A 21,731-nucleotide genomic window follows, 5' to 3' on the forward strand; every position below is an offset into this window, starting at 1 on the left:
TTGCCCTTTTGAAAGTCCTGTAGGCCAATTTGCATACATGAATAAAGGATTACAGGAGATATTGGACCCAAGTGCAAACCTCCTGGAAATCAAGCTGATCAAACATTTGACAATGTGTAAAACGGTTATGACTTATTATTCATTTTGGTCCGCTAAGCAATCTATGTTTTTTGCCTTTTATCACTTTGCTACGACTTTATCTATCACTGAAATTTCTTAAAGTTGGAAGTCGTTTCATTCACTATCCTGCCGTGTTATTCGTTTTGTTTTATCAAATATTTAAAATTCATTTCAAGATATAGATGTTGATTATGTTGATATTTTACCTCAGAGGAATTCCTTTCAAGCTGTTATGGTGACAGATGGCCGATACTCCTTCGTCATCTTTAATTACGGTGATATCAACTGGGCAGCATCAGGAGGTGGTACCCCAGCTCAGGTAAATCATTTTGTCACTTGGTTTGTACCACCTTCTTCTTATAAACAAGGGACACGGTTGTGTATATGGTAACGAGCTCATGTATTAAAGTGGCCCCTCCCATTTATATGAAATAATACATCAGTCACACCACCAACCGACTCCAAGTCGAGGCCAGACTGAGTAATTCTCCAACCTTTGGTGTAATGTAATTTTTGATCAGTTTTAGTGTACGTTGTGACTCTGGTATTAGGGTTATAATTTTGGAAAATCCTTTTCATGATATTGGTTTTTAGCTTAGTCAGGAAGGCAAGAGGCTGAAGTGAACTGTCCAATCATATAGGTTAAAGGGGGGGGGGGGGGTGATGCTTCGGTGCAATTAATGATGCACTACTGGAACATAAGAGAACAATAGGAAAATCAAAGGTAATGCAGATCTCAATCGGTAATACAAAAATAAATGCTGATTCCGTTTGGGCTATTTCCAACCAAAGAAAAATAGCTTTGCAGTAGCTTATTAAGTCAGAAGTATGTCAATTTAGTTTCTCATCAACTAATAGATAGGTCAAATAATCCGACGATTTTCACTCTTTCTTTGTTTTTGTTGTTGTCGGGGAGGGGGGGGGGCAACCACCGAACAGGGCAATATGACATGAAATGAGACGAACAAAACTTTAATCGAACCCGTATCAAGTTACATTTGTTCGGAAGTATTGCTTCAAAGTTCACATGCTTAACTCTTAGGTTGGATTCAACGATGGTGACGGAGTGAACTTTTATAGTGTCCCTGGATCTCGAACAGCTGCCGTCATCGATATCGCAACGACATCGAACATCGGTGTATCTGGAAGATGGGTTTTCAGAACAGACGATTCCAACATTGAAGGACTAGAAGGTGCAACCTCAGGTGTGTAAACAACCAAAACCATTCTGTCAATTGCTGACGTAATCATCATCATAATTGTCCCTTTACAAGGGGTTATTTTCTTTGGGGTCATGATGACACTCCTTCTCCTCTTCTTCTTGTCTCGAGCACCCACCCCATGTGAACCAATTACTTAACTGCTTTCTTTCCAAGAAATCTTCCCTCTTCCTTTGCCTCTTGTGCCATCCGCTTCCAGATCACACGCTCTTTTCCCAGGCTCATCATCCTCTTTCCTCAACTCAAGACCCATCCATCTCAATCCATTCCTTTTTACCACTTACACCTCTGTTCCTCCCAGATCCAACCATTCCATGTATTCATTTGTGTTCTAGCTATTGGACAGCTTCACGTTGGATATGGTTCCTTTGTTAGGTGATACGTATGTAGACGTATCATCTTTTGATTTCGTCAAGATTTTTATTTTTATTATTTTTAGGTGATACGTATGAAATATACGTTTCACCTTTTGATTTCGTGAAGATTTTTCTTCATTATTATTATTATTTATCAGGTGGGCTGTATATCGTACAGACCACCTTATAATTTCGTTAGAATTGCCTTTATTATTTATTTATTTATTATTATCAGGTGGGCTGTATCTAATACAGACCACCTTATAATTTTGTTAAAATTGCCTTTATTTATTATTTATTATCAGGTGGGCTGTATCTAATACAGACCACCTTATATTTTTGTTGAAATCGCCTTTATTTATCAGGTGGGCTGTATCTAATACAGACCACCTTATAATTTTGTTAAAATTACCTTTATTTATTATTATTAGGTGGTCTGTCGTTTTCGACAGATCACCTATTGTTTTCGTCAGAATTTTCTTTCTTCTTTATTAGATGGTCTGTCGTTTTCGACAGATCACCTATTGTTTTTGTTCAAATTTTCTTTCTTTATTATTAGGTGGTCTGTCGATATCGACAGATCACCTATTGTTTTTGTTCAAATTTTCTTTCTTTATTATTCTTTATTTTTATTTATTTGCACACTTTTTTGTTAACAGGATAACTCAAGATCAGTTTAGTCAATTTCGTTCAATTTTGGCACAGTCATAGGTCATTGCCATAATACGTGAGAGGAAGATTTTCAAGGTCATCAAGTCTTCATGACGTCATCCAGGCGCCATTTTTTTTTTTTTTTTTGGTACTTTCAACTCATGATCATAACGGAAAGGCATTTCTTATTCATATTTATCATGATTAAGGTCAATATCCGTCCGGTTAATTTCAGGTCAAAAAACGCACACGCATGCGTACGTGCGGGCGTCAGCGTGCGCGCAAAAAATAAAAATGCTCAAAATCGTCTCAAATACATTTTGCATACGTTTCAGGCCATTTTAAGCATTTCACAAAAAAACTCACACACGCGCATGCGCGCGCGTTTTCGCGCGTTATTGCATTTTGCAACATAAAATCGCCAATTTTTTATGTCATCATATTTGGCACATTTTTCAAACAATATGATACCATGTTTATCTCTTTATGACCATAGAGAACAAGATGAGCGTCCATTCAAGATAATTGTCCGTGCGCGCGAGCTCTTGTAAAACATAGCATATATGGGCAAAAACATGCCTATACAAATTCCATTACAGCTCTTTTGGATGGAACTAGACCCCCAATATTTTTACATATTTTGATAGAGAATGAGTCAGAAATATGATTTAATGTCTCATTTGGCTATTAAAAATATTTTGACATCATAATGGCCTCCGAACTCAAAATTTCAAATTGCATATTATGACGTCAGCATATTTATGGTAAATTGATTGTATCTCTGTAAATATTGATAAATTTTCTTTCAGAATTTGATATGTTCTACATGAGAATATTCTCTACAAATGCAGTCGTCACGATATTTCATTTTGACAATGGTATCATGGCGTATTTTTGCGATTAAAGGAGGCATGTCAATTTTTTACATTTTGCGTGTATTCTCTATGGGACATGACTTTTTCTCAAAACTGGATTCTACATTCTCGTCTTTCGCGAGCAATATCTCTGTCGTTTTATCTTTGTTTACGCTGAGCTTTGGGTATGTTGTAGCTGAGACAATAAGCTATCACCAGTGTGCCCTTTATTTTTCGATCAGATGCCGGGATCATGCTCATATTTCACTTACAAAGTGGGATTTGAGAATTCCATTTTCCGTTTACGCGCACGTTTGTGTTTGTAATGGTCGTACGCAACCTAGAATCTCCTTTTTTTGTCTATCATAGTATTGCCCATTTTATTCCGAACAATTTGATACCATGCTTATCTCTTTATGACCATTAATTACAAAATGAGCGTCCGTTCAAGATAAATTCCATTCGAACAATCAATTAACTCATGACTTATTTATGATGGCCTCCGTTCAAGGTAAATGTCTGTGCGTGCGAGCTCTTGTAATACATAGCATATATGGGCAAAAACTTGCCTATACAAAATCCATTGTAGCTCTTTAGGATGCAAGATGACCCAAATTTTTTTTTTATATCTTGATAAAGTACGAGTCGGAAATATGATTTCATGTCTCATTTGACCCTCAATTAATTCATGACGTCATCATAATGGCCTCCGAACTCAAAATTTCAATTGCATATTATGACGTCATCATATTTTTGGAAAATTGATTGTATCTCTGTAAATATTGATCGATTTTCATCCAAATTTTGATATGTTTTAGCTGAGACAATTCTCTACAAATGCAGTATCCACAAATTTTCATTTTGATGAAAACATCATGGCTTTTTTTTGCGATTAAAGGAGGCATGTCAATTTTTTACATTTTGCGTGTATTCTCTATGGGACATGACTTTTTCTGAAAACTGGATTCTATATTTCCGTCTTTCACGAGCAATATCTCCGTCGTCTTAGCTTCGTTTACGCTGAGCATCGAGTATGATGCAGCTGAGACAATAAGCCATCACAAATGTGACATTTATTTCTCGATCAGATGCCGGGATCATGCTCATATTTCACTTGCAAAGTGGGATTTGAGAATTTTATTTTCCGTTTACGTGTAATCGCTATGGGAAATGTTTAGGTATATCTGTAACGCACTTGACTTCCAACCTCGAGGTCCCTGGTTCGAGTCCAGGCGTCTCTAACAATCTTTTTTTTCTTTTTGACCTTTCACTGTACCATCTCCTTTGAATACTAAACACGTGGAAACGCAAATCGCGTAATAAACAGCCATATTTACTTTATTATAACCCTATTTTCACTTGATCCATTACTTTTTGCGTGTAATTCCTAAGGGAGATGACTTTTTCTCAAATCTGGAATCTACATTCCTATCTTCTGCGAGCAATATCGACATTATTTCTGCTTGGATTATGTTGATTTTCGAGTATGTTGTAGCTGAGACTATATGCTATCTAAATGTTCTTCCATTTTTTTCAATCAAATGTCATCATGGTCTGTTGATGATTATCAACATCGTCATGATCATGATCATCATCATCATTGTCATCACCATTACTATCAAGATCATCATCATCGTCATCATCATTGTTTACATGTCTAAGGGCGCGTTCATGCTTGATTTTGACGGCCAGAATCAGGCATCTGTTACGCGTTTAGTTTAAAACACGATTGCGTTCATGCTCACTTTTGTAGAATCACCGAAAAACGGCGATCACGATCGCCGATCGTAAACTCACGTTTAAATGGGGTCAACGCACTGACCTCTAGTGGGTCTACGTAGCATGCGCACACAGGTTTGCGAATCCAGCTGAAGGCCACCCAAGGAGAATTGCCTGGAGAAGTGAGCATGAACAGTGCACCGTGGAACTGCGATTACGATGAGGGTTTACGATGAGCGTTACAAATCGCTCATTATGCCTTCAAAATCAAGCATGAACGCGCCCTATATAACTTGAAGGCAGACCACCTTATTCGTCCTCGTGACGAATTAAATTCTAGTTTTCTCATTGACTCTGTGTTATTAAGTGATCGGCCGCATATAGTGTAGCAAATCCTCTGAGTGAAGTGTTTCAACATTCTCTCTCTCTCTCTCTCTATATATATATATATATCTGGATCTGTTGATCTCACTAGCATACTACTTTTTTCCTCTTCCCTTTGCTTTCGCCGAGATACAATCATATTACCTCAAGTCCTCTGGCTCTGGTTAGTGCTGAGATATCAGGACGGCACTGATTTTTTCACCCCGACATTTTGCTGTACCTCTGACAATTTGTTTGTACTGACATTTTTACCTTGCAGCGTCTCTTACAGTCTCTACAGATTGCAAGACTTTTACCCATCCCAACATCGCAGTATCAGGAGATATAAACACACCAGACCTAGATGTGACAGGGACTGTTAACACTGTTGATGTAGATGCTTTATATAGCGATGCTGTTATCGCTGCTACCGGGGGTGCCTGTGCTATCAGCGGAAGCAAGACTTTCCCAAATTTTGAAGGTATATTCCAAGCAAAGTTTGCGAATATATTTGAACCCGCATATGTGTCATCTAATGTAATGGAATATCATCCTTATGGAGACACTTGGATTGTATCGTTTTGTGAATAAAATCAAGACTTACTTAATTAGTACAAATATAAATATTCCTTTTTTGGGGGGGAGGGGGGGGGGTATACCAAACGTTTTAGGTTGGTTTGTGTTGAGTTTGTAAGTCCATAATTTACAACCAAAACATTGGCTTAAAATCATTCGAAACATTCATATAAAAATTGATTAGGCCCACATGATTCCTTCTGGATTTACGAAGCAATGATTCCTCAGCTGATCAAAGTAAACGTATACTCTTCTATTTAATTATAATGAATTTCATTACATTGCGATTCTCTTTTGATCAGTGGAAGGTCAAACAATAGTCTCTGGGACGGTTGATGGAGTCAACCTAACAAGACTCGCTGCTACTGCCGTTTATTTGGCTGGTGCGCAGACCATTGCTGGTAAGTGTCGATGGAAATAAATATTTTTTGTGTTCTATATGGGTTTTGCATGTGCATAATTCTACCACTAACGATCGTTGGCTCCACTGAATTTCATGTTATTGCAAGCAACAGGTCATTGTACGCTGTTTTACGACAGTCATTACATTATGTGTTTCATGTTGTCCCACAGCTGCCACGTTAGTTGCCTTCGTCATCTAACCCAACTTTCAGGCCACCGTGTACGTTATTTAATGTGATTCTTTTCCCTGAGCCTCACAGTATTTTGCCAAATCCCACCGCTGCCGATCAGTATGGTTTGGGAATAACGTGGATCACGTCATGATTGAATTATATAAGATAGATATGAAAATTCAAATGTCAAGTTATTATTAAATGGTTCTTTCATTCCCGAGAAGACAGATCTATTGAAGTAAAATCATTATACTGTTCTTCTGAAACACATCAAAATGTCATTTTGAGTAGGAAACGATACTCAGTTTTCATAAACCAGGTAGAGGCTAAACAAGTTTCGCCTGAATGTTTCTGGGAAGGATGAGAAGAAATTCAAAATTGAAATGCTATGTCTGATGTGAAAGAATTTAGAAGATATTAAAAGTATTTAAAAAACTAAAAATGAAAATCACACTTTATCTTTGATATAACCTTATTTAGAGGTGTCGTGGTTAAGTAGATACGTCACCGGGCTGTCGATCACACGGCAATAATTTCCTTTGGCAAGACATTAATCTACATTTGACATACTTGACCCGGGTGATGTGGGTACCTGGCATAAATTAATTCCTTGAAATGCTACAGCGCCATAATGGCAGCCGTCCTGAAGCCGGATAATAATTGTGGAACGCAAGGGATGTCAAGTCTGACAGACACGAGCGCTATTCAAGAACCCACTATTATTATTATTAATTTGTGATCATAATGAAATCTCATTCCAGGTGATAAGTCTTTCTCAGCAGGGACCCAGATCAGAGGGAATGTAGCAGTCACAAATCACGTTAACTCGGTTGATTTTGCTCAGAAAGTGAGTCAAGTTATCTACAAAGATACGGAGGGACAGATCCGGGGACAGAAGACATTTTCTGCGTGAGTATTACAATATTCCTCATAATCAAATGTCAAAATTATGAGGAATTTTTAATAAATTAAGACATGCCTTGTCTTCGAAACGGGTAATCACAGTTATCACCAGTGGGGAGAAGAAGGATGGTTTCAAACAAAATCTAACGGATATTACACGATAATCGATGCAATATGAATCTAATAAATCAATGCGGATTTACACAAAGCGCATTCAGAAAAGGTTACCCCTTTAATAAAATCTAGGTATACCACAACATGGCCTACGTCACTCTTTGAGGTGATAATAATACCCTTCATGGAGAGATCATTTTTACAGAAAGCAATGAAAGTGTAAAAAATGACTCAAGGTAATCATGTGGCAATGACTAAAATGAGAGCATGAAATTTAAAGACGGGTGTATTATTTATTTCCTAGTAGCATTGCGATCTTTTTGTGTGTGTTTGACTTTATTACAGAGGGATGGCTGTAACCGGTGATATGGACGTCGATGGTCTGATCAATGGTGTCAATGTTACCCTCCTTGATCAAACATATCTCTCCACCCAGTATGAACAGACCTTAGATGGAAAGAAGACGTTCACACGATCATTAGCCTTGGGTAAGTAGGCCTATTAAACACTTGACATGTTGGGCAAGCCACCGCTGTTAATACTTGCTACAATGTAGTACACTCTGTATTGTTTGTTATTTTATTTGACAAGAAAATAAGTTATTGTTTTACTCTGCGCTCAAATATTCACGTATAGGCGAATGAATAATGTAAAAATGAGTTCGATTAATATGTTGGAAAAAAGGGTCATGCAATGATTCACATATATATGCTTCAAATAAAGTCATTAAGATATACGTTTATTGATTACTTTTAGTACGTGATTTCCCATACTCCTGTAGCGATTGATATTATAGTTAACTAATGGTTCATTTGTTTACTTTAACTACCACAGCAAACTTGGAGTTAGCCAGTGGAAAGACACTAGACACTGTTGATCCCAGCGATTTCTTACTCTTGGACAGTAACGAAAACCTGAATAATGACGTATCATTCACTAAATCTGTAAGCATTCAAGGAAACATTGAAGTGGATGGACTCATAAACACGGTAGATATCGAGGAGGTGAGTCTTAAATTGATTAAGGGAAATAAAACACAAACAATATACTATTTGTACGACGGATTCTGCATTGATAATGGGCAAGTTTAAGCTTTTTTTTGGTCCCATACGTAACCGACCATTGCACATCTACATTAAGACTAGTATATCTGTACTAAGTTGATAGCCTTATCCTACTAGACCTTAGATTTTCTGACACATTTAGATGCCAGTTTAATTATGCTCAGAACTCTACAATGCTTGATATCATATGGGACGCTGATGACCAACTATCTTAAAATTGCCGATATACTTGGGTAACCTATCCTAAATGTTTCCCCTCAATCCCTATCAATGTCTTGTCGCTGGTATTTCTTGAATATCAGTCACCCCGGCCATGACAAATCACTTGCCCCAGAGACAATGCCCTTCTTGCTGTCAGCACACGATACCTTTTGATAATTGCCGTATCATACATTGACACGTAAACGTAAATATCGAATTTTTAAACTGTCAACAACAAAACAAAAATTGGCAGAAGCGGGTTATTATGATTCAATATTTGTGTAAATCTTTTTACAGCTTGATGAAAAGACAGTTCGGTTATCTGGAGGCAGTCAGAGCGTCCAGGGTGTGAAATCATTCCCTTCTATCACTGTGAATAATAATATCATCATAGATCCTGGCCTCGTCGATGGAGTAGACGTATCAGGTATTACCATACATTGATTGATATTTGATAGTAATGATGTATAAATAGACTTCGATTCTTAAAAATTTCTGTCAAAATCTAAGAAAAAAGCAAAAGAATAAAAGTTTATTACTTCTGGTTCTACTTTGATATGCTTTGAAACACTGTCAAGATTCTATTTCAACAAACAGATTCAATCAGTTATCAGGGCACATCAACATTTCGCTGACCGGTCCTTATACGTTAAGGACCAAAAAAACATAATAGTTTCATAAAATGATTTGATTTAAGTTTTGATGCACAGATTTCTACAGTTCATGCTAATATTGTGCATTATAAAAAATGTCAGTGTTAGAAATATTAGCTTGGAATGAGACATTGCATTAATATTGCTTATATACTTTTGTTAGTCGTATTGGTGGAAGCGTTGTAGTGGTTGTTTCGTTGGTTAGATATTAATGCCGATACACCAGGAAATCGCCATGAATCTGCCACTGTAAATTCTATTGAATGCTATGTATATATCCTAACGAAATAGTATAGTTAAGTTATTTGTTATTTTAACTTATGTAACTTATGTATTTATTCATTACTGCTATTTTATTATGTATATTTGATTTAAATTTTATTTTGTACCCAAGACAGTTGTCATCGGACTGTTTACTCTTGGTTTTTGATGTTATGATTTCAATAAAATCCCATATTCAATCCTTTATCTGTATTCAGATTTGTCAGACAGGGTTCTACGCTCAACAGTAGACAATGATATCAGCGTCAGGACAGTGTTTGAGGGCGCTGTCACAGTATCAGGGAATCTTCTAACCGAGGCACTGACAGGAGGAGTCAACCTGATAAATTTGTTCCAAGATGCTGTCTTACTCGATGAAGACGTTGTGAGTTCACATGCCTTACAAAACAGACTCCCGGTTTATTTGTAAATGTTTCCCTGTTACATCATAATTTCTAACTTTACTTTCCTCGTATACAAAATTCCTCTTTTCCCTTTTCAACATATTCTGTTTCTATTTGCAACTTGGGCGTTCCTGAAACAATTAAGCTCCTTGCTTAATGGGATTCTATGCCTTATTCCCTGTATTTTCAGGATATTTTTTTGTTATTATACTCGTGCTCCTCTCTACTTATTTGAGTACTTTGTCAAATGTGAAAGTAATACTAGAAAAAAAATCTTACTTAACGTAGTCCGAATAAAATAGCACAGGCTAGATAAAACTGTCAGCCGATCAATCCATTTTTAGAAATTGTTTATCTCAGGACAATGTAAGATAAGTTACCAAGCAATGTTTCTACATCATTCATCATAGTCAACATTTTCCCTCTTACGAGGGGTTACTGATTTTCGCGCCATGATGGCACTATCTCTCTCCGCTTCTTCGTGTCTCGAGCGTCCACCTCATTTAACAGACAACCTCTTGCTTTTCTCTTTCTCTCTCTCTCTCTCTCTCTTTCTCTCTCTCTCTCGGAAAATATTATCCCTGTCTGAATCCAAGTTAAGATCACTATAGTTTTAGCATCATTGTCTTTATTTAACAGACGATTGATGGAACCGTCGTATACGACTCGACAGCAGTAACGACAATGGAATCCGTGGTGTTTGAAGATGATCTTGATGTGTTGGTCAATTTAGGCCAAACAACCCTTGAAGTTCTGCTGACCACCGCTATACGCGCATCCACTGATCAGAATATCACAGGAAATGTTGTGTTTGATGACGACATGGTTCTACAGGCCTGTCTTGATATTGATGGTTTGTGCAAATTGCCAACTTAATTTTGTTCTTATTCATATCAGTTCGTATTCTACACTTAATTTACAGGCTTACGGAAGCGACAGACAAATGATTTTATGTAAATAGTGTAAATACAGATAATAATTAATCTTGCTGAAGTTCCGTAGGCCTAAATGTATTAATGATTGAGCTAGCTTTCATAAAGTTATGATCGAACCAAAAATTGAATTTTTGTTGGTAGATATAGGCTCTCAACATGCACAAGGGTAAGATAATTTACATCATTACTAGAATAATATGCAAAGTTCTATCATTTACTGCAGTCATTCAAACCATCAGCCCTAACCGTTAGCTACTCAATACCGACTCCAAACCGACCAATTCTTGCAATAGTCATCCGGGGGATAATATCAGTGTTTGTTCGGTCTGTATTTGGCCTTCAGTTGACGTGACTGAGTTAACAGGGTGTTAATTTAATAACACATCGTGTCACTTTGTTAAGGTCTTGACGAAAATTGAAGCAATTTATCAACTATATTTACAACCAACAAAATGTCGATTAAATAAATGCTAATATTCAAATTCTGGTCGAACATCCACTGATTGTATATTTTTGTTTTAAATAATAGGTACGACAGATTTGATCGACCTATCTGAACGTGCCGTTCTGAAGAGCACAGAGCAGACTGTATCAAGCTGTACAAGGTTTGGTACTGGTTTCCGAGTGGATGGAGATATGAGCGTAGGAGGTACTGTTGATGATGTCAATCTGGCTACATTAGTCAGCTCAAGAGTTACTTACTCTACCGACCAACAGATTACAGGTGTATGGACATTTGATGACGTCACCGTAAGCGGTAAGTAGTCATGAAAATACACTTTTTGCCATTTATCACAAATATCATCTATATATTCCTATATATGTAATACCAAAAGAATATCTTTTCGTATATCTTTACATTGCAAGAGAGGTTTATTTGGGCAGGCAGTAGGGGGTCATTGGGGGTCGAGTAGGGGGGCGCAATGGTGCCGCCCTACCCAATTATAAATGGAATATCATAAGAAATTGCCAGTATATTCACTCCAAGTGAAATATAATGGGTAATGCATCTTTGATAGTTTCCACAGTTTAGGGATTGGTAACATCATGTCCAGTTTCCTTTCCTTTTTTTTCTTCATCAAATTCACAGAGTATCTGATGTCCTGATTATTTTTTGATAATACACAGGTAATGTAACAATCGATGGAACACTGAACAACATTGATGTGGGGGATGATCTCGTTACTATATACAAGAATGCGGTGATCACGGGAACGAAGTTCTTCACAGCCGACATCGCTGTCATCACTGATCTCGACACCGATGAAATCAATGATGTTGATATCGTAGATCTATCCAACATCGTGGTGCTGAATGAAGGCACGTTTTCCATTGATGGTGAAAAGGTGACAAAAAAAACTATATTAGTTTGTACCCTTATATCTCTTTTGTCTGGTGAAAATATAAGGTTTGTTAAAAGGGTTAAAGCCCCTCTAAAGTGTTGGGAGCCCAAATGCGCCAAAAATTCAGTGAATAATGTGAAAGAGGATGTCATTTAAAACACACTTCTGCAAATATTTTCCCAGAAGAAAATTTGTTTGAAGACAAATATTGATAAAAGAATACATAATTTGGGTTTTCTGTTGTATGCAGAAAATCAACATTTTGATTTCGTTCATCAAGTTTCGACTTCAAACACATTTGTTTTGAAAATCCTTGCAGAAATGTGTTTTCAATGATATCCCTTTCACATTATGATACAATTTAAGAGAAATTTTACCATCAAATTTGTTGGGCTTCCAACACTGTAAAGAGGCTTTAATGAAGAATCTAAAAATTAAATTACACTTGTTACAATAGTTGGGAGATGAAGATGCAATTAAAAGCGATCCTCTATGTGATACAGTCTGCTGAATGGTTCAAATATTTTGAATTGCCAAAAATTGAAAAGGCACAAGTATTGAGATTCATAATTTGTATAGCTCTTACGGTATCTGTTTTCTATTCAACTTCAGGAGTATTTGTCATTAAGAAATTTGTGGATATAAGGTAGTACAAGACCCTTAAAATAAATAAAAGTGATTTGAGGGCTTGGCATACGGTTACCTTTGAAAGAATCTTCGTTCAAAAAGTTATTCGTGGAGTCTCTATAGTAAGGTTCGTATATCTCGTACATCGACTGGACGTCATCCATTTCCAAGGAAAATCTGACTATACAGTTGACAATGACGCCATCAAAATTAACATTCAGTTAATTTATTTATTGCATAGAATCAATCAATACTTCAGTTTACCAGTGTCAGGGCATTATGGGGCAAAATTGTGCTGACTGTGAAATGTTTAGTTCTTTGATGAAAGCTGAATGATGCACCATATTTTTGTGTACAATATATCATAATTCCACAGACTTTCCAGGCTCCCATCTCCATCGCAGCTAACTCTGACGTCACAGGTCTAGTGAATTGCGTAGATGTTGGGCTGTTAGATGATAAGTATGAAATCAATGCAGGTGATTTCTACAATGTATTATCTCAACTGAATGACTCCATGAGAACCCAGTGCATATCAGCTAGCACCATGCAGACATCAATAGGAGGTAAGCCTGTGTAGCCTCAGATTTAAGGAACCTCAGAACTTAATTAGCATTTGGAACATTACAGTGTTTTCTTCTTTTCTTTGTTACATCATGTTTAGTTTTAACAGCAAGCATTGTTCTTTTTTTCTCTTGATATTTACCAAAACAAATGGTTGCTCAATTACTAAATGCATTGACTTTGAAGAAATCATATTATTAATATGTTCCTTCAGTGCAGCTTGACACATCTATTTCAATCATGGATTAGTTCTCCTACTTGATTTAGATAGAGGATTACTTTCGTTGGTGACAATAAAGAGAATATCAATTAAATTTCTCAAGTAATGAATCTGTGTAAAACGTTTCTGTTTCAGAACACCCTCTCCTACTCACCCACTGGGAGGATCTCCAAGACATCGACAATCCTGCAACAGGGCGGTTCCACTCCATAACCCTTGAAGATGGAGACACACTCCTCGGACTCGCCGAAACATACAACTCCGCCGTGGACCGTTGCATCGGAACCCAGCTCTATCTCTGCCCGGCCAACAGGATGGAATGCTTCGCCATTCTAGATACCCTCCTACCTGCAGCCACCGATGTTCATCTCTACCGCTACCAAGGCGAGACGTTCATCGTTCTCTTACCTAGTCAACAGGTTGGACAGTGCGAAGAACATTCAGATGAAGAGGTGGATACTTTGACTATAGTGAAGCTTGAAGATGAGGCGTTTAGTACTAGCCTGACTGCTCCGCATGCTTCAGGTGCTACCATGTTTGAGATTGACGGAAGCCTGTTTCTTGCTGTGGCTAACTATAGAGATGCCTCAACTCGTAAGTTTACCTTTAGAATTACTCTATACCCCAAATTTTCTTGAATTCAGTGATAAAAATGTCTCTCTCTCTCAAGATTTATGAAGAATATTGTACTTTATAGATTTTTACCAGATTTGTCACGAGCAAAGACACATTCATCTATCAAAACGTAAGTTATAAAAAAAACAGGATAAATTGTTTAACGTTTATTTTCTGTAAAAATTAAAAGTCACACGGCAGTTAAAAGCAAACAAATTAATTTACAAATTGTAAGTGACCATGCATTTATGTATTACAATTAAACATTAAATATTCCTCAGCGGTAAAATGCGATAGTATGAGTTTCCAATCAGTTAGTCACGTCTATATGTTCTCCCTTTTTTGACAGATAACACAGACATAAACTCTACGGTGTATGTGTACGACAACGCTCAAGGAACATTCAATTTTTTCCAGGACATTCCTACACACGGGGCATTTGCTGTTACCCACCTGTCATGGAAAGGCATAACGTGGTTGAGTTTTGCTAATAATGTTCTCGACTACAAGTCGCCCATATATGTCTACGATTCTCAAGCAAACCAGGTATTTTGTTTACCTCAAATTATGCCGAATATATCATATAGGCACCGTTGTAATGATTATTTCTTCTTTTTTTGCTGATATAAGTGTAAAAGAGTGCGATGGAGGCACTTACAAATAATGACTCCGCAAAAGAAAGGGTAACTGATTAAGGTCTTGAATAATCACATGAATCTTGAAATCTACTGAGATACTGAGGGCCGGTTTCAGGCCAGTTATTGCTTGCCTATTATCATCTACTATTCCATTGATCAGAGGATGAATTAAATGAACAGTTTCTAACAATTTAAGATTAATTACTGATTTTATATGCCCTGCAACATTTGCATAAAACTAACCACTGGTAGTAACTTTGCCATAAATATTAACTGCCATGGCAATATTACTATATTTTTTATACAACCAATCAAATCGGGTTTCCGTGTAGGTATTACCATCAATGGTAAGTTTTATGCAACGGGGCACAGTGTAAGATTAATTGTGATCCACGGACATAATATGACGCTCTTTAGTTTGAACAGTATATGGAAGACGTATAGCTGATTTCTCTTTTTGTATTATCATTTATTTTTCTTCCTTTCTCTTCTTTTTTTATTATGTTTTACTTTCAGTTTGTTCTTGATGAGAGTAGAGGCACCAATCACGCATCTCACTTGTCTATGTTTGTGATTGATGATGTACCGTTCATTGCAATATCAAGTGAGAAGTTGATCGAAGGTGAGAGAGAAGTCGAGTTTCATCGAGAAATCACCATCTTAGCATTCAAAGATGGACAATGGAAAGTGATGGAGAGCCTTGGATCTTACGGTATTCTAGATACCGCCGTGTTTGCAATAGACAGTAAGTTCCTGTTTTGTTTTTGTTTCTTTAAAGCCCCACTGGCACTACTTACAGCTACTTTCACCCTCTATAGAAAGCCTCTTTTCATATACTGCATTGTTCCATAAAATTCATAAAAATCAATAAAAAATGATTAAGCTAGTATAATTATTTAAAAATGTATTGAGCTGTGTACATTAGTGTCAAAGAAAGGAATATTTTGTGCTGCGTGAAAATTTTTGTGGATCTTTTTCTCAAGAAAACGTAATCATTTTGAGGATTTTAGGACGATTACTTCCTGGACAATCATCCTTTAGACAATTCCTCACGGCCAATATTAATAGCGGGACAATTACCCCTGGTGAAAAAAAATCACCCCCTACAAGAATTATTCTCTCAGACAATTACCCCTCCCCTCCTTTGAATTTATTAAAACCAACTTATTATCGCGTTGGACTTCCCCTGTAATTTTTAGTGGTGGGTGTAATTATTATCCCGAGGGGGGGGGGGGTCATTGTCTATTTGGGTATTTTTCCAGGGGGGTTATTTTCCAGGGGTATGTCCTGATACGATTTTGAGCAGTAGTTTTTTATAATTATGATGTTTCGTATGCTTATTGTCCTATCCGTAGATTTCGTGTACTTGGTTGGTGTGAGTTTAGAAGCAGGTTATCTATCAATCTATGAATGGCATCATGCTGGTATGTTTGAGCTCTATCAAAACATTCCATTCAGTAACCAGTACAGCGCTCATGCATTTGTTCACAACCATGAGATCCTCATGGCCCTGGCTAGACCAGCGTTTACATCCATCGATATCTACTCTTGGAAGTCGAAGATCATGAAGGCAGTAATAAGAGGTAAGCATGCTTCGATCGACACATCCAATCATTTAATTTTGGGTCGGAATGACCCCATGCGTGTTACCGAAATGTCCGGTAAAGGGGTACTTTTCGTGCGACAAAGTCCGGCCCGAGAATTGTAAATAAAGGGGTGTATTAACTTTTCACCCGGAGATTTCTTTAAAAAGGGGTGTTTTTTTTTCTCTCATCTCTTTGGACTCCTGAGAAATTATTCTGAATTTAGGGGGGTCTCCAAGGCAGGAAAAGCCCGCAAAAAGCCCGCGAAAGGGGGGTTCGGAAAAGTTGGCAGTCCTCAGATAGGGGGTGCTTTCAAAAAGAGGAAACGAGCCTATGCGTACCCTAAATAACACTGAGTGGGGGGGGGGCAGGATTCTACTCAAGTAGGTAAGTATTTAAAGTGGAGGTGGGGTGTGCCCATTGTGTCCCGGATGTCTCCCCCTGTATCCACCGCCGGATCCGCCACAAGCAATGACAACTAAAAATTCAAAATATACTACATGCTATATTTAGTTCAATGTTATATTTCTATAAATATAGACATTCTTTTACGATACACAATTTTATCCTTCCTTTTGAGATAGTACGCAGATCAAATCAATTGATTGAAAATCCTTTTCATCAATGTGTCATCTTAATTAAACGAGGATTTCGTTTTTGTGATTATTCTGACCGATATACCTCCAAACCTTACCTGTTGGCAATTTTAATATTTCGTGTGTCAAACGAACCCCTGCCATCCAAAGGATATAATTCGATGGGTCATAAAACCTTTGTGTTTTTTTGGACATACACATGGATTCTAAGTTTCATTTTGAAGGAAATATAACAAAAATTATGCTTTAAAAAAAAAAATTACTATGGAGTAATTGATTAAGGAAATATGCAACATGAGGTTGTCTATGTTCCACAAACTATTCCATGTGTGTTAAGATAAAAGTATTCCGCTTGAATATATTTTTGTCTTCCCCTATTTCAGGTAAAACAGAGAACACCGTGCTGAAAGCTTGGTGATGACCGAATCGCGATAACTGAACAGATCTGATCACCAACAAAAATTATTTTCTTCAACTTGTCTTCATCCTCAAACGTATAAAATCGAATATTCCTGTATTAAATATTCGTAGAACATTATAATGAAGGCAGGCCTAAATTTTGCTATATATAGAGATAATTGAGATCATAATATTTGATAAAGATGCCCCGTGTTGGCTGATTTATTCAAGATGAATGAATAAAAACATTTTTAGAGAGTCATTCAACTAAAATTCCAGTTTAAACTTTTGACCAAGACCTACTGGAAATTATTTATTTGTTCGGCTTGACTAAGTGTTAACATGCACAGAGTTTATAATATTTTATTCTACAGAATAGCATTGTAAGTTCAAAACTTCTTTCACAATGGCCGTGAAGGCTTCCATACTTGATGAAACTATTTTGATCTATGGTCCGCTCATTCTGAATTGTTCTAGGTCTTTCTGGATGGAAATGATTCTCTCGGCACATCCACGTTAATTCAGGTTTAAAACAAAAAACAACTTTATTGAATCTTAAAAGCGGGAGGTAAGCAGCTGGGACGGGACACCATCTTCATTTAGGGGTAACATCGTTACGATTTGCTTTTCCTGTATACAGGAATATATCCTAGATGAACAATACAACTATTGATAAAGAGCATATCAAAATTAAATCTTCCTAAATAGAGAACAATTGAATACAATTCAAAGTCTTTTTATGTGTGTAATGTTAGTTTGGAATTTGCTTAAAGCATTCTTTCCAGTGACGTCCATGTATTTACTCATTGAATCCAATTCCAAATATTCTATGTATATGTTGTAAAAAAAAAACATTAAACTGCATTTTGTTTATAGACCATGTTTATTGTGTAATTAATTTTTTTTTTAGTGTAAATTGTATGCCATGGAGTCCAGACTACGCCCTCAGGAGGGAGAAAAACACAAAAGCTTTAATACGATAATGCATATATACCCTAGCCCTTCTTAAAAAAACTTAATATCACTCTTTTTAACCAAACAGTAAATATTTTGAGAATATTTAGTGCGTTTCCAAAAGCAATCGTACCATTAAAATGATTCACCAACATGCTTGATAACTTTTTTGTTCTTGGTCGAAAATCGTTTGCCCCTCCAGTTTACTAGTGATGGTATGGATTCGAATGAGGGATAGGCATGAGTGTGTGTGTGTGTGTGTGTGTGAGTGGGTGTAACACTTTCTCTTCTTCATGGTGTTTCTCATGAACAATGACAGCTCCTATATATTGTAGAGTTTTTGAAGTGCTTTCTATAAGTTCTTCTTTATGTTGGACTGCACCCAAGAATACCAAAATACCACTTGGTGTGTTGGCCTAACAAACTAAAATTTATAATATTAGTGATAAGTTTGTGGTCGTGGAATTTTTAAAATCTATGGCAGAGGCGGCGGAGCGACTTCCAAAGTTGGGGGAGGGGGGCACCAACAAAAAAGGGGGGAAGTGGCTCTTATAAAAAAAAAAAAGTGGCACATGATAAAATAAACGGGGCACTTATCACTTATCAGAGATGAAAAGGGGTAATTATGAGAATGGAAAGGGACACTTAATAAAAGAAGGAAAGGAGCATTTATCAGAAATTAAAAGGGGCACGTGACTAAATAAAAGGGGCAGCTATGACACTAATCAGATACAAAGGGCAATTATCAGGTGGGAAAGGGGCACTTTTCATAGTAAAGCGATCGAGTATCTCTCGGATTTGAATAGGAGCAATTATCGGAAATGAAGGGGGCACTTATCAAAAGTGAAAAGGGGCACTTCTCGTACCCGAATGGGGCACTTATCAGAGGTGAAAAGGGGAAGGGGCACTTTAACAAATAAATAGGGGCACTTGTCAAGGTAAAAGAGGCACTTTAGGTGTACATGGATATATATGTCATAAGAAAGTGAAAAACGTGCATAATGGAGGAAGAGAGAGAGAGAGAGAAAATGAGAATAGGGAATCGGAGTGGCACAAAGCCAGAAACTAACGGGAGGCAGATTAGAGAGACGACGGGAGGGCAGATGACCCGGGGGGGGGGGGGGGGCATGCAGAGGAGCAAGAAAGCGAGAGACGGGGGACCGTAGAGGAGCAGAGGGACAGAAAGACGGATGAATATGAGCGGAATACATGCATGCAGATATATTATGTAGAGCGGAGATAGGGAGGAGGAGGAGAGGGAGAGAGGGAGAGAGAGACAGAGGGAGAGAGAGACAGAGAGAGAAAGATAAACGCAGAAAAAGCGAAAACGGGTCCAATACACCCCATAAATCAAACACAATTTACCTTGCCCCGATTGTGTTTGCGCCTAAATCCTAAATATTTAAACTTATTCATATATCCCATTGCTTTGAAAAGTCGTTTTATTTTCATTTCCATTTCCCAGTATTATTTTGAATGTCTTCAAATAATAATATACAACCCTAGCTTACTCTTTGCCAGCAGGGATATTGAAAGTGCTATACAATAATTAGTTATCATCATTTATTTCTGAAAGCGTAAAATCGGTATAAATTAGCATTTCTTTTTGTAAGGTCATAGACATCAGAAAGTGTTACCAAGTAGAAGCAAACTATATAATATAAGTCGGTCACATTGGTCTTGCCATTAAATTGCCAAGAAAATCTTCTTTTTTAAAGAGGTGACCCAAACCGACCCCCCCCCCCCCCCCCCATCAAAAAGAGTGAAATTTGATCTGACCTTGCACAAGTGACTCTCTACATTACGCAAAAAAAGGCCAAATCACCTATATAATTATATGTGTTACTCAATATACATCTTTCCGACCCCATCAACCACAACAAAAAGTATTAATATAAAGAAAATAATTAGAGATCTTCAGCCAAGCAGAGCAGTCTTGCAGATAAGCGATCGTCTCGTAATTAGAAAGTATTGGATCCAATACCCAGCTGGTGCGTATCCCCCCCCCCCCCCATGGGCGTCAATCCTGGGGGGGGGGGGGGACGGGGGGACACGGGGACACGTCCCCCCACGAATTTTCAGGTGGCAAAATGTCCCCCCCCCCCCCATGATTCGGGGTTAAAATCTTCTTCTTTTTTTTTCTTTCTTCCTCTCTTTCTCTCTGTGTTGAGAAAATCAAACCAAATCAGGCGATCAGATTTTATTAATAGAACTAGAAGTGTCATTAATATTACATTCACATTACCGGAAGTTCAAACATTGGTTTACGATGAAAATCCTTTGACCAATTGAAAAAAATCAAATTAATCCCTGGTATCTTCCAAACTTAATGGCTGATAATGGAAACGACAAATTCATCTATCTATCCCCCCCCCCACCCCCTTGCGTTCTTGTTCCTGTTAGTTGAACTTAAGACTGTTTTCTTTTTAATTTGGCAAAAAGTATGGCCCAAATCAAGCCATCTATCCATCAATTTTAAAAAAAATCTTCAACTTCTGAGGGGGCACATCCCCTCAGACACCCCCTCCCCCCCCCCCCCCCCCTGCGTGGCGCGCCCATTCGCCCCCTTACAAAACAACCTGGCGCCGCCCTGTTTTTAACTTGTGTCCCCCTCCCGGTCTGATTTGGATTGACGCCCATGCCCCCCCCCCCTTTTTTTTTCTTTTATTCCTGCTATCTCTCAAATATAGACTGCTGCTCAACTGCTGCTTATTTCACTGAAAGTATACATTTTAATGTAATTTGTGTAATTGATCAATACAAAGTGAACATATAATACGAAGTATACACGCACGAAGGCCAGCGGACAGCAATGTTTTTCTTCATCAAACATCATGTCATTCAATATGCCTGCCTTTTCAGTCCAAATGCATCATACGAAAAAAGCAAAAGTTTCGGGGAAATAGTATGTAAACATGTGAGATAATATGAATTGAATTTAATAATAACAATAATCTTCTTTACCCAGGTAAGCCTCATCATAATTAATACTGTTCTCCCTAAGGGCCATATTACACCAGTGATAAGATTAATTGAAATAGGCCCATGCAAAAGTAGGTAATGTAATGCGAGTCAGAGCGGGAGAGAGAGAGAGAGAGTGAGAGAGGGGGAGAGAGAGACTATAGGGGGCACATCTGCAGAAACATACATTTATTCGGCCTGCACTCAGTCTACGCCCTTATAGGCCCACAAGAATAAACGTCCTGTCGAAATATAAAAACGG

General features: G+C 37.6%; 1 protein-coding gene across 2 annotated transcripts in view; it reads left to right on the plus strand.

The window, feature by feature from the left end:
- Window positions 1-18,434, plus strand: part of LOC583108 — a 56,513-nt gene extending 38,079 nt beyond the window's left edge. For both annotated transcript variants that reach the window (XM_030984076.1, XM_030984077.1), the window contains 18 exons: window positions 332-439; window positions 1,163-1,325; window positions 5,564-5,764; window positions 6,162-6,260; window positions 7,196-7,343; window positions 7,797-7,939; window positions 8,286-8,455; window positions 9,014-9,143; window positions 9,849-10,015; window positions 10,674-10,887; window positions 11,499-11,726; window positions 12,098-12,315; window positions 13,316-13,505; window positions 13,859-14,317; window positions 14,688-14,884; window positions 15,493-15,721; window positions 16,332-16,559; window positions 17,539-18,434. In XM_030984076.1, coding sequence (XP_030839936.1) covers window positions 332-439; window positions 1,163-1,325; window positions 5,564-5,764; window positions 6,162-6,260; window positions 7,196-7,343; window positions 7,797-7,939; window positions 8,286-8,455; window positions 9,014-9,143; window positions 9,849-10,015; window positions 10,674-10,887; window positions 11,499-11,726; window positions 12,098-12,315; window positions 13,316-13,505; window positions 13,859-14,317; window positions 14,688-14,884; window positions 15,493-15,721; window positions 16,332-16,559; window positions 17,539-17,573 — 3,327 coding nt within the window. In that variant the 3' untranslated portion in view covers window positions 17,574-18,434. The remainder of the gene's footprint in view (window positions 1-331; window positions 440-1,162; window positions 1,326-5,563; window positions 5,765-6,161; window positions 6,261-7,195; window positions 7,344-7,796; window positions 7,940-8,285; window positions 8,456-9,013; window positions 9,144-9,848; window positions 10,016-10,673; window positions 10,888-11,498; window positions 11,727-12,097; window positions 12,316-13,315; window positions 13,506-13,858; window positions 14,318-14,687; window positions 14,885-15,492; window positions 15,722-16,331; window positions 16,560-17,538) is intronic.
- Window positions 18,435-21,731: the final 3,297 nt, after the last annotated feature.

This window comes from Strongylocentrotus purpuratus, unplaced genomic scaffold (genome assembly GCF_000002235.5).
Source record: "Strongylocentrotus purpuratus isolate Spur 01 unplaced genomic scaffold, Spur_5.0 spur5_scaffold_14, whole genome shotgun sequence".
Lineage (NCBI taxonomy): Eukaryota > Metazoa > Echinodermata > Echinoidea > Camarodonta > Strongylocentrotidae > Strongylocentrotus > Strongylocentrotus purpuratus.